The sequence below is a fragment of the Paroedura picta genome, chromosome 5 (genome assembly GCF_049243985.1).
Source record: "Paroedura picta isolate Pp20150507F chromosome 5, Ppicta_v3.0, whole genome shotgun sequence".
In the NCBI taxonomy this organism is placed as follows: Eukaryota; Metazoa; Chordata; class Lepidosauria; order Squamata; family Gekkonidae; genus Paroedura; species Paroedura picta.
Window position 1 is genome coordinate 20,330,845 of NC_135373.1, and position 12,056 is coordinate 20,342,900.

General features: G+C 46.6%; 1 protein-coding gene across 1 annotated transcript; it reads right to left on the bottom strand.

Moving 5' to 3' along the window:
- Nucleotides 1–2,332: 2,332 nt before the first annotated feature.
- On the bottom strand, nt 2,333–3,532 carry LOC143838847 (interferon-inducible GTPase 5-like). Its single transcript, XM_077340757.1, has one exon. The coding sequence runs from the start codon at nt 3,530–3,532 to the stop codon at nt 2,333–2,335; it is 1,200 nt and encodes a 399-aa protein (XP_077196872.1).
- Nucleotides 3,533–12,056: the final 8,524 nt, after the last annotated feature.

Below are 12,056 nucleotides of genomic sequence, written 5' to 3' on the forward strand. Positions count from 1 at the left end.
TAAAAATTCCAGCTGCCACTCCACCACCCTCCTGCCCTGCCCTGTTACCTAGCAAAACGACCTATGCAAGGATCTATAGTGGTTGGTAGGACAGGATTTTCCATCAGGCTTATGGTTATCGGTCTCCTGAAAATTGAGGAGGAAGAAGGACAAGGTGAGAAAAAGTCATTGGAGAAAAACATCTTTCATGCAGGTGGACCCTATAAGGTAGATGCTGCTGCCCAATTCCCTTCCTCCTGAATTTTTTCTTCATTTCCATTGGTTGGTGGTACCATGCATGGACTTAATTCTTCCATTGTTTATTGCTCACTTTGGCACCCAGGGGACTGGAAATCCCCATTCCCCATAATGCCTTCCAGTTGCCCAGAACAAGATGCCAGTTGGAGCTCATGAGAGCCAGCTTGGTGTAGCGGTTAAGAGGGGCAGCTTCTAATCTGGTGAGCCGGATATGACTCCCTGCTCCTCCACATGCAGCCAGCTGGGTTGACTTGGGCTCATCATAGCCCTTCTAGTATTGTTCTCACAGAGTAGTCCTGTCAGAAGCTCTCTCAGATCTCACCTGCCTCACAAGGCATCTGTTGTGGGGAGAGGAAGGGAAGGTGACTATTTCTGGAAGAGAAAAGCAGGATATAAAAACCACCTTCTCCTCTTCTTCATCTCCTTTGTCAGAAATGCAGGTGCAAGCCTCTATCCTGGGGACTTCGGACCATACCAGAGCCAGTTTGGTGCAGTGGTTAGGAGTGCGGACTTCTAATCTGGCATGCCAGGTTCGATTCTGCACTCCCCCGCATGCAACCAGCTGGGTGACCTTGGGCTCGCCACAGCACTGATAAAACTGTTCTGACCGGGCAGTGATATCAGGGCTCTCTCAGCCTCACCCGCCCCACAGGGTGTCTGTTGTGGGGAGAGGAATGGGAAGGCGACGGTAATCCACTTTGAGCCTCCTTCGGGTAGGGAAAAGCGGCATATAAGAACCAACTCTTCTTCTTCTTCTTCTTCTTCTTCTTCTTCTTCTTCTTCTTCTTCTTCTTCTTCTTCTTCTTCAGTGTGGAGACTTCAGATGGGTAATTTCAAACTGGGATCTGAAACAGTGTACCGCAGTGAAGCATGATCCGCCAGCAGGTCTTTGGTAGAGACCAAGGTTAAGATCAACTGGGCCCCTCTATAGGATCGGGTGCTGTATTGATATATGTGCATCTCGCCCCTAGGGTGGCTGCTGTGGGTTGTGGAGTTATGTTTTGCCACCAATCTTCTGGTTGCTGTTGAAGGGAGGGTATTGTTAGTGTGTGTGTGTTGGGGGGGTTACTGGGTTTGATGGGTTCGATGGGTTTTATCTTTGTAACCCTCCATGAGTCCTTCGAGAGTGGCGGGATAGAAATCTTCTAATAATAATAACAAGAATAAATTAAAATAAATTAATGATTCTGCTGTTAAACCTTTCTGGAGTCTTCTACATGTGTGGGATGCCACCCTCTCCTATCTAGTTGCCTATCTTCAGATACATGTGCATGCACAAAAGCTTATAGCGGTAATAAAACTTTGTTCGTCTTGATACAGGGGTAGTCAAACTGCGGCCCTCCAGATGTCCATGGACTACAATTCCCAGGAGCCCTTGCCAGCATTCGCTGGCGAATGCTGGCAAGGGCTCCTGGGAACTGTAGTCCATGGACATCTGGAGGGCCGCAGTTTGACTACCCCTGAAGGTGGCACAGAACTCAAACAAAAGAGAGCATCACCAACTGATTAAGAATGATTCAGATTGTGAATGAGTTTTTAAAACAATTGCTAAAAATGCACAACCACATAATCGTGAGGTGTAGACCCCTGTTTTCCCGCCCCCAAAGAAACACACCCTAAAACTGCACTTTTCTGAATGAGTGGACAAATTCAGTGGTTGAGAGGATTCTAGTACCTTTAAGGGTTACATATTAAAAAACCCACCGCTATCGTACAATGAACTACAGAGCCCAGCGAAACTCTACTTCCTTTCAAGGCCTACACTTTGATTCTGGTCAGATACAGAAACACCATTCAAGAGTTCAACAAGAACAGTCAGCTTTCCCTAAAAGGAGGTGAAGAATATTGTTTCAGAGAACCTGTATTTTCTTTGGTAGTCATGTGAGAATGAAGTTTAATTGGAGAAGCTTTTCAGAAGGGTCACTTGCTTCTTTGGACTGTTCAGCAGGATGTTTATTCAGCAACTTTTCCAAGAACATTCTTAGCATCTGCATCTTCAGCATGCAAAATGTGGCAGCAAAAGGTAGTGAAGATTATTATTTGCAATAAAAGGCACATATTTTCTTTGCTAGCTACAGGAGAGAGAAGGTTATTCTCAGCAGGAATTGTACTCTGTAACTTTTGCCAGAAGACTCTCAGCATCTTCCACTGCATCTTCCAGGAAGTGCTTCAGCATGTAGAATGTGGTGGCAAAAGAATTTACTCCACCAACTAGAGAGCCAATGACAGGTATGAAATCAGAAAACTCTTCCAGCGCCATTGCAGAGACAACCAACAGTGACTTGGACGACAGAGACTGCACTAATTCTGGGTTGATCTGGTTGGCCAGAGGAGTCTTCTTGATAGCAGATTTCAGAATGTCGACAGGTTTGCCAACCCGTTGGGCAAGGTTATGGAGAGAATCTTCATCCAAGCAAAAGGCCTTGCAGAACTGTATCATTGTTTCCATCAGGAGAGTGATATCAAAAATAAGAGAGAGGCCAGGGATAGGAATGGCCCCAATGCCACAAGACAAAAGGGCTTTTTTCCAGATAAGGGACTCCATAGCAGCCTTTTTCTTTCGCAGGTGTTCTCTTGAGAAAGCAGGCATTGCCATAATTAGAAGAGGTCTCTTGAGATCATTCAGTTCATCTGCTAGGGTCTTCTGCAAATCTGGGAAATCGTACATATTCAAATGCCAGCTGGATACGAGAAAAACCCTTGGATTGACCGCCCCTTCTTTTTTCAAATTGCCAAGGCAGTATTTACGTATCACTTCCAGCGTCTGTTTCTCACTAAACTTTGGCTTCCTTCTTTCAGCATCTATAGCCTGATCCACTTTGGTGCGAACAAAGTAAAATCTCTTATTTGTCTTCTGAATTTCTGAGGCCAGCATTGAGTCATTTATGGTGAAGCGTTCTGAGGCAACAATGATGAAGAAGTCATACCTGTTAAAATTTACCTTTTCTAGGTATTCTTTTGGTTTAAATTCACGGGTCCCTATCCCTGGTAGATCCCATAATGTTAGTTCTGGGAATTGAGGATAGGGATATCTTTCTGGATCCATAGTAGTCTGGTTCACCCCAGTTTTAGCTGCACCTTCTTCATAATCTGAGATATTCCGAAAGGCGTTCACAAGGGAAGATTTACCGGCCCCTGAAACCCCTGTGAAAGCAATATCAAGTCTTGTGTTCTTCAATAATCTTAACTCTTTCTCAACCCTTGCTAATGCATATTGGCGATATCTTTGTCCCAAAAAGGCCTTCATCTCAGCAAGATCCTTTTTTATGGATTCTTTAGAGTTGCTTCCAGCCATAGCTGCTCTTATCGATGGTTGAGTTGACCTGAATATGAACAGCAAGATAATTTTTGTTACCTCATGAAGGATAAAGATGAACTTTTTTTTTTCAAAATTCTGGATTTCATTGTGTGGGGAATTGTCTTTTCTTACAATAAAAAAGCATTCCTCCACTGGTGAAGATTTAGATCCACACTTGATGCTTTTGATTTTCATACCAGAAGAAGAGCAGCCTATAAATTCAGGAAAGTAAGAAATAGAGGGGATAGTATTGTTGTTTTTAAAGCACACTGCAGGATTGGTGTTTCCTTTGGCTTTTCCATCCCTCATACAAATGTATTGAGCCCACGTGTCTTTCATGGCTGAGTGGAAACTGGAACTTGGGCAGGGGTGGCGGGGACCACTCCCAGGCCACATTAAAAGCAACCCTGGATGCAGCAGGTGGCCTCCTGGCAGTATCTGTGGGCTGTCTCTGCGCGGACATAAGGGCACAGGGCATGGTCAGGAGGCAGGCAGCAGCCACGGAGACATGTGCATGGCAGCAACGGGTAGCCACCCAGACCCCAGCAACAGCTAGGAGGAAGGCATGGCCTCAACGGTGTGTCAGCCCTCTGATTGACCCTGAGGAGAAGGGCCCTCCCCCTGAGGGCCAATCAGTGGGCCGGCACATTTTGAGAAGTATCCTGCATGTTTTATTATATAGGATACCATTATAGCCCTGGATTTTTAAAAATTACATTCAGGACACTTTGGAAGGAAGAGGGGGAGGAAATCAAGGGTGCAGAATGGTTGGATTAAGAGGCGCAATGAAAACAAAGGTGCAAGCAGGCACCATTTTGCAAAAACAATGTTTTTTTTCAAAAGGGGAAGGAAGCAAAGCGTGATGGGAAGCTGCCTCCATCAGACTCAGTGTAAAAAGCATGTTGTGAATTTCAGCCTGGGAAACAATGGGAGGAAAGCCCACATGCAGCTACACTGGAATCCACTTGCAATTTCCAAAGGAAATGCAAAGGGAGGCTAAAAGAGGGGGTGTCTCCTAATGCAGAAACGGTCTGAGGAACAAGAGCTCAAGAGCACATCTTTCTCTGATAGGGTTACTGCCCCGGATGGAGGTATTCTTGGAGATTTGTGGGTGGAGATTGGGGAGGGTGGTGCCAGAACACTCTCCAGCATCCTGAGAAAACTACAATAGTCAGTTGATTCAGGCCGTGAAAGCCTTCAACTACAAAATAAGCTTCTCTTTTTTATCTATAAAGAGAACCTTACTATAGTCACCACAAGGAGAAAACTAATGAGAACAAACGCTCTTCAAAGATACCACCTCGTTTTCCTTTTCACACCTTCTAGCAATCTGGGCTCCTGCTGCCCCCGACTCATATACAAAATGGTGGTTCTAATGAGGCTCTTCCCTCCCACCCCAATTTTCACTTACCTGAAAGGAGCGGATTCGCCCTGGTGTTTTTTGTGGTATCAATTATTTAGAATATCAACGCTGGATATTGTGGAGCCTAATGTCATGCAGGGAGTTCATAGTCTGAGGAAGAGTGCTTGCACTCGAAAGATCATGATCTGAATAAATCTTCGTTGGTCTTAAAGATGCTGCTGAACTCTGATCTTATTGTTCAGTTTAAGTATGCACGTTTTTGTAACCACCAGACCTTCCAATCACGCAAAAGGGGCTTGGCGTTCCTTTGTTGAAAGAGTTCTTAAAACACATTCACAGAGATTTTGAAGCCCAGCACAGAGGCTTGTGAAAGACCCCCCAAGCCTATCAAGAAATTTTATATTAGGAGAAATCTGCTTACCCTTTATAGCCCAGAGGTGACTTCAGATGATGGGGATGACCAGCTGTTGGGTGAGGGTTCCTGCCTTCTCTTCTCCTTGCTACTCCCACTTGCCCTGGACAAGAAAGCAAGCTCCTCTTTATATAGTACCAGAAGCCAACAGCCTTCTGTGGTGTCAGGCAACGGAGAGAAAATAAATCACATGGTTTCTTGAATGTAAACTGGCTGGATAGTTTCAACGAAAACACGTCATAAACTATCTACACATACTAGGGATGCCAGCCTCCATATGGGGCCTGGGAATTCAGCCAGAATTTGAGCTCATCTCCAAATGAGTGAGAGGTTCCCCTGCAGAAAGTAGATACTTTGGAAAATGGACTCGGTGGCATTGTATCCACCACTGGCCTGTTTCTGAGTAAAGCAATGCAGGGACAGGAATTTCATACAGTGACTTTCATTCCATTCATAAGCCATCTCCGAAGCACATATGAGTAATATTTTATTTATTGGTTTATCAAATTTCTAGACCCGCTCTGGGCGGTGAACACACATAATAATCCATACAATTAAAATAATTTAAAAATTAGATATTAAAAATACATTAATACATTAACACCTAAAACCAAGGAATAAGTTGAAAGCAGCAACAGGTATCATTGTCAGCCAGAAGGTTCATCCCTGCCAATAAGTTTCTCCCAAGCCAGATATTACTAACAGGGGTGGGGGAGGGGTTTCGGGGGGGGATAGAATCATAGAATCATAGAATCATAGAGTTGGAAGGGGCCATACAGGCCATCTAGTCCAGCCCCCTGCTCTATGCAGGATCAGACCAAAGCATCCTAAAGCATCCAAGAAAAGGGTGCATCCAACCTTTGCTTGAAGACTGCCAGTGAGAGGGAGCTCACCACCTCCTTAGGCAGCCTATTCCATTGCTGAACTACTCTGACTGTGAAAATTTTTTTCCTGATATCTAGCCTATATCGTTGTACTTGAAGTTTAAACCCATTACTGCGTGTCCTCTCCTCTGCAGCCAACGGAAACAGCATCCTGCCCTCCTCCAAGTGACAACCTTTCAAATACTTAAAGAGGGCTATCATGTCCCCTCTCAACCTCCTTTTCTCCAGGCTGAAGATTCCCAAGTCCCTCAACCTATCTTCATAGGGCTTGGTCCCTTGGCCCCAGATCATCTTCGTCCCTCTCCTCTGTACCCTTTCAATTTTATCTACGTCCTTCTTGAAGTGAGGCCTCCAGAACTGCACACAGTACTCCAGGTGTGGTCTGACCAGTATCGTATACAATGGGACTATGACATCTTGTGATTTTGATGTGATGCCCCAGTTGATACAGCCCAAAATGGCATTCGCCTTTTTTACCACTGCATCACACTGCCTGCTCATGTTTAGTTTACAATCCACAAGTACCCCAAGGCCTCGTTCACACTCAGGGCCATTTCGCACGGCTTAAAAATAGCACAATGGTTGCTAATTGAAAACGCTACTAATTTGGCATAACCCACGACGTCGTAGACAATCTGCAACACTCCTGAAACCGATCAGAAAAAAGCGCTTCGTTTTAAGCGCTTTCAGGGGAATCCCAAAAAGTGGATTCACCCTCCGGAAAGCGATACACTCCTGCAACCAATCTGCAACAATAGCGATAAAGACCTGTGCGTTACCATTGTTGCGCGTTCTTCAAAGTCCCTCCTCCTGAGCCTGTCCTCCAAACTTCCGGCGAAGCGATCGCCATTTTTTTTCCCCCGAGAGAGTGGAGATCAACGCACCGGCGAGCCTCCGTTTAGCCAGTGAGGCTTCCCAGGCTGCAGTCCCTCCTCAGAGCAGTTTAGTCACTAAGCACAAGAAGCCCGCAGAAGCCCGTTTGCTGATGTATTTTCCCTTTATTTTTCACACTGTTTCGGCTGAAAATCGCGCCCGTGAGGGGGGGGAGGGGGGATTTTTTTTTTCCACTCGGAGGCAGCGTGGCCACGATCAAATGACAGCTCAAACAGAGGCTTCCCCGGCTTCAGTCCCTCCCCTTCAGTCACTAAGTGACCTTCAGTTTCACACATTCCATTCAGCCGAAAATCGGGCCGTGAGAGGGGGGGGGATTTTTTTTTTTCACTCGGAGCCAGCGTGTTAACGATCAAACAATCAAACGACAGCTCAAACACCCCAGGCAGCTGGATGGGTCTCTCCATTGCAATGAATCTACTCAGATTCGTTACAATGGGTGTGTTTTTTTTAAAAAAAAACCTTCCTTAAAGGGAAAGGGGCTGTTTGGGAGCATGCTAACGGCTGCCCATTGGCTGCTTGACGGCCAGGGGCGGGACGAGCTTGGCAATAGCGCTTCCTTTCTAGCGATTTCTGCCGAGACCGGAAGCCTGTGGGAAACGCTAAAAAACGCAACTGATTCCACTACAAAGCCAGGTATGCAAAACGACGAATTCCACTATTTTAAATGGCGATTTTTCATTCAGTGACCAATTTGCAACAAAGATCCCCGTGCGAAATGGCCCACAGTGTTACCTAGAAGCGTATCCCCCATCCAGTAGGCATGTTTTTCATTTTTCTGACCCAGATGCAGAACTTTACATAGATGCTACAAGATCATTGGCCTCAACCAAAAGCTCACTGGAACATGACTGTTCCTCCTTTACACTCAAATGGAGTTCCTAAGTCAGCAAACATCAAAGCATCAAAACATATCTACATTAAAACATCAAGACATTTTTAAAAGCATTTAAAACACACATGTGATACCCCTTTTTTTCACTAACACAGAGTGTTTACCATCCTCTACAACTGACTCTCATGCTTTATCCTTTTTTGTCTGTTCCATGCAAAAAGGGGTGCCCCCTGCTCACCCAGCCAAACAGAGGGACAAAACCACTAAAGAGCCAAGGGTTAAACATTTATTTTGCTGGCAAAAGGAAGAAAACCATGTCTTCTGTCAGACGAAACATACAATTTATTAGAAAAAACAACGATTAAGCTCTCTTTATACATTTCATATCATTTCTTGCCCTCGTGATTGGTTATCTGTAACAGCGGGCTCGCTGTTATAACAAATTGCTAAGGGCTAAGTGGGCAGAGAGTGGGCGTGGCCTGTCAGAGGCAGGGGCCAATCGGGACATGATTTGCCCAGCCCCAGACAGGTCATGCCCACTCAAAAGTTCTGTCAGGGCGTGCTCACCTAGCCCAGCCAGAGGCCATATGGAGACATCGCTGCCAGTCTGCCCCTGACCACCGCAGGGAGTGGACGTTGGTAGGGCTGCCGAGAGGGATGAGAACAGAGGCTTGGACAGGCCGCACCAGCCCTTTTCACACCAAGACTGTCCTAACTGTCACGCCCAACAACTTCCCTCACTTTGGCTAAGAGCATTGACAGACGTGGCAGGTGGCTGGTGAGTACTCTCCCTCCCCCTCCCTACCTTCAAGCCTGCTGCGAAGGAGTTTCTAACAACCCCTGAATGAGGGGAGGGAGGCATTTCTGAGAGCAATGAAGAGGTCTAAGGGCATGGGTGTGGGCATTCCTTTTTTTGGGGGGGGGGAAGCTTTCACTTCTGCCAAACAGTTGGCTGACAAGGAGGCCACAGAAAAGCCCCTTCTCACTTAAAATACTGCTCTGGCTGGAGGTTAGATAGAGCCAAGCCATGTGAATTTCTTCTTTGCAACTCTCTACAGATTTGAGACCTACTGCACAGCGTTATTCTGCAGATGAAACTGGATGCTGTTGTGGATGTTCTTTTGTCTCCTGTTTCATCTGCACAACAACCCTGTGCAGCAGGCCTCAAGTCTTTAAATTCAACAACAACTTGTATGGGAGGCCTTACATGTTTCTTCTCCACAACAACACTGATCTAAAGCAGTTCTTTCTGCCTGGGAGCTGATCTTTCTACGCTGCAGATGAGCTGTCATTCCAGGAGCTCTCCAGACCCCACGTGTTAGTTGGCTACCCCTGGATTGGAAATATTCTTGGAGGTTTGGAGATGGGACATCAAAATAGTACAATGTCTCAGAGTCCGGACTTCAAAGAAGCCATTTTTGCCTGCAGAGCTGGACATTATTATCTAGAGACTAGATTTAAAGTCCATTGTACTTTTAAATATAACGGGAACTAGAAAGGGGGGAGGGGGGAAGGAGACTTTTTGGGCACTGGGGGGAAGGCCGGAGTTCCACCCTCTTCCTCCTGGCCACAGCGCAGCCTTCCCCTCAGGCCCAGAAGCTCCTGGGCCTGGGGGGGAATGCCTATTCCCACCCCCATCTCCCCGGCAGTGGCCAGGCCTTCCCCCAGGCTTAGAAGCACATCTGCAGCTTCCTTGAGGCCCCAGGTGTGCTTCTGGGCACAGTGGGAAGGCCTCCTCCCCCCCTCCTCCCCGACAGCAGCCCGGCTTTCCCCACAGGCCTAGAAGCACACCCACGGCCTCTTCGAGTTCATTTTCCCCTCTCCCACTCTGAGAGTTTTTTACAACTTTATACATCTGTGCTCTTTCCCACTCTGGGAGAAACACTGTACATGCTCTTCCATCCCACAGATTCATGACCATTTCCTCTCTCAATTCCTCTCTCACTCACAAAGACATCCCCAGAGAGGATAGCCCAGCTCCGTCTAATAGCTGGCCCTCACTAAACAAACAGTACTGGGCCAGAAACCTAGTTCCATTCATACACTACTACCATCTTTAAACCGCCCGTGGCGCCACGGGAGCCACGGACTAAATAATTCGCTAAGGCATGTAGAGGTGGGATTAGTCCGTGATGAGGAAGGGTCCGGATTGGACCCTTCCTCACAACAGACAATCGGAGGGATCAATCGGCAGGTGCGAAGCACCTGCCGATTGGTCCCTCCGATTCCCAGCTCCAGGAACTGCGAGCCGCGCGCAGCGCGGCTCGCAGTTCCTCCCAGTCTGACGCGGCGAGAGGACGCCGACCCAGGGACGTCAGGACGCCGACCCAGGGAGCCTGGCGGGCTGACGCTGGCCTGCCTGGCGGGCTGACGCGGCGAGAGGCATGAAGCGCCTCTCGCCACGTCAGCCCGCAGCCAACAGAAGAAGCTTGCAGCCGCCGACCAGCCCGCCGCCGCGACCAGCCCGCCGCCGCCGCCGACCAGCCCACCGCCGCCCCTGACCACTTCGGTAAGGCCCTAGCGCCCGCTGCATTCCCCTGCAGTGGGCTTGATTACTAGTTTATTCATATCTTACAAAATTTTCCTACCAATTAGTTTGTACGAAGGAGGTGACTAATGTAGTTTCTTATCTCCTGTCATTTATGCTGTTATTATGGCTCTCTCCTGTTACGTGTGGCAAGACCCCCTGCCTCACTGACAGGCACACTGTCTTCTATAACCAATGGCACCCCACAATAGTCTAGGCTTTAGCCAAAGCTAGGACACTGCTAGGGTCAGCCGAGCCAGGCCAGACTCCATCTTAGAAATCTTGCTCTCTGCCTTAGGTTAAGAAATGACAGCCTCTGACTGACCTAGGTGCCTCCAGGCTCAAGTTCACATCCTAAACCCCCACACCACCCCATTGTATTTCTGATTGAGTGAACCGACTGCCATCTGTTTGCCCAGAGGCTCCTAGGAAAACCCTCTGTCTTATAAAGTTTTCACACTGGGCCCCACTACCAGAAAATTTCCTCCCCACATTCTACTAGCTAGACCCAATGGCTTTCTTCCTCAGAGCCATTAAAACCATAGTCCAGACCCATTTAAGGCCATCCTCGCACATTGTCCCAGCCTCCGGGGACCCTGGAAACTTCCAGCACACGCTCACCTGAGTCTAGCCAGCTCCCCCCAAACCCAATATAAACAATGCCTTTAGCAAGTCCCTGTGTGCATTTGGGATATGGGATTCATCTGAACATCTTGCACGGTCTCCGTGCAGCTTGCTTTCTCTTGCCTCTCATCTCTACAGGAAATGGTAACTATGCTGGACCCACTTTTCCACCCTATTCTTCTGTATCTGACTGCTTGTTAGTGTGTTAGCTATTTTATGCTCTTTTATTATTTTCTTTTCAATAAAGCTTATATTACTATTTTACCATTTACAATCTTGTCCGCCTTGAGTTCCTACGGGTGTAATCGACCCTCGTATACAAAGGCAATGATCCATAAAGCTAGTTACCCCCCATTAGCATTTGGGCTAATCTTCCCCACAAGCTCAAGTACACATGTCTGAGGACATGTGTACACGCAATTTGGGTAACACTCCAGAAGAAACTACCCAGAGCTGAAACGAATGGGCAGTATAAAAATCCAGATAGATAGATAGATAGATAGATAGATAGATAGATAGATAGATAGATAGATAGATAGATAGATAGATAGATAGATAGATAGATAGATAGATAGATAGATAGATAGATAGATAGATAGATGATGGGTGGGTGGGTGGGTGGATGGATGGATGGATGGATGGATGGATGGATGGATGACAGACGGACGGACAGACAGACAGACAGACAGACTTTGGGGATTAAAAGAAACTTTTAACTGGTATGCCTATAAGGAATTGATTTATATAGAGAGATGGAAAAACTGTTAAACTGAGATCAAGAGAAAGATCACAGGATAGATTGGTTTTTTATATTACTAAATGGTGGAATTGTTTAAAACACACAGAAAAGGATTTCAATGTACAAAATTCTAATTTCAGAAAGAAATATTAAAACAGGAGGGTAAAGAAATTTTAAATCTCTATAAGCAGCTGTTAGAATGGAATATGGAAGAAGAAAGAATCAAAGTATTGATTTCTTTGGCTA

Coding starts and splice junctions, on each gene's coding strand:
- LOC143838847 (XM_077340757.1), bottom strand. CDS start 3,532: ATGGCTGGAAGCAACTCTAAAGAATCCATAAAAAAGGATCTTGCTGAG.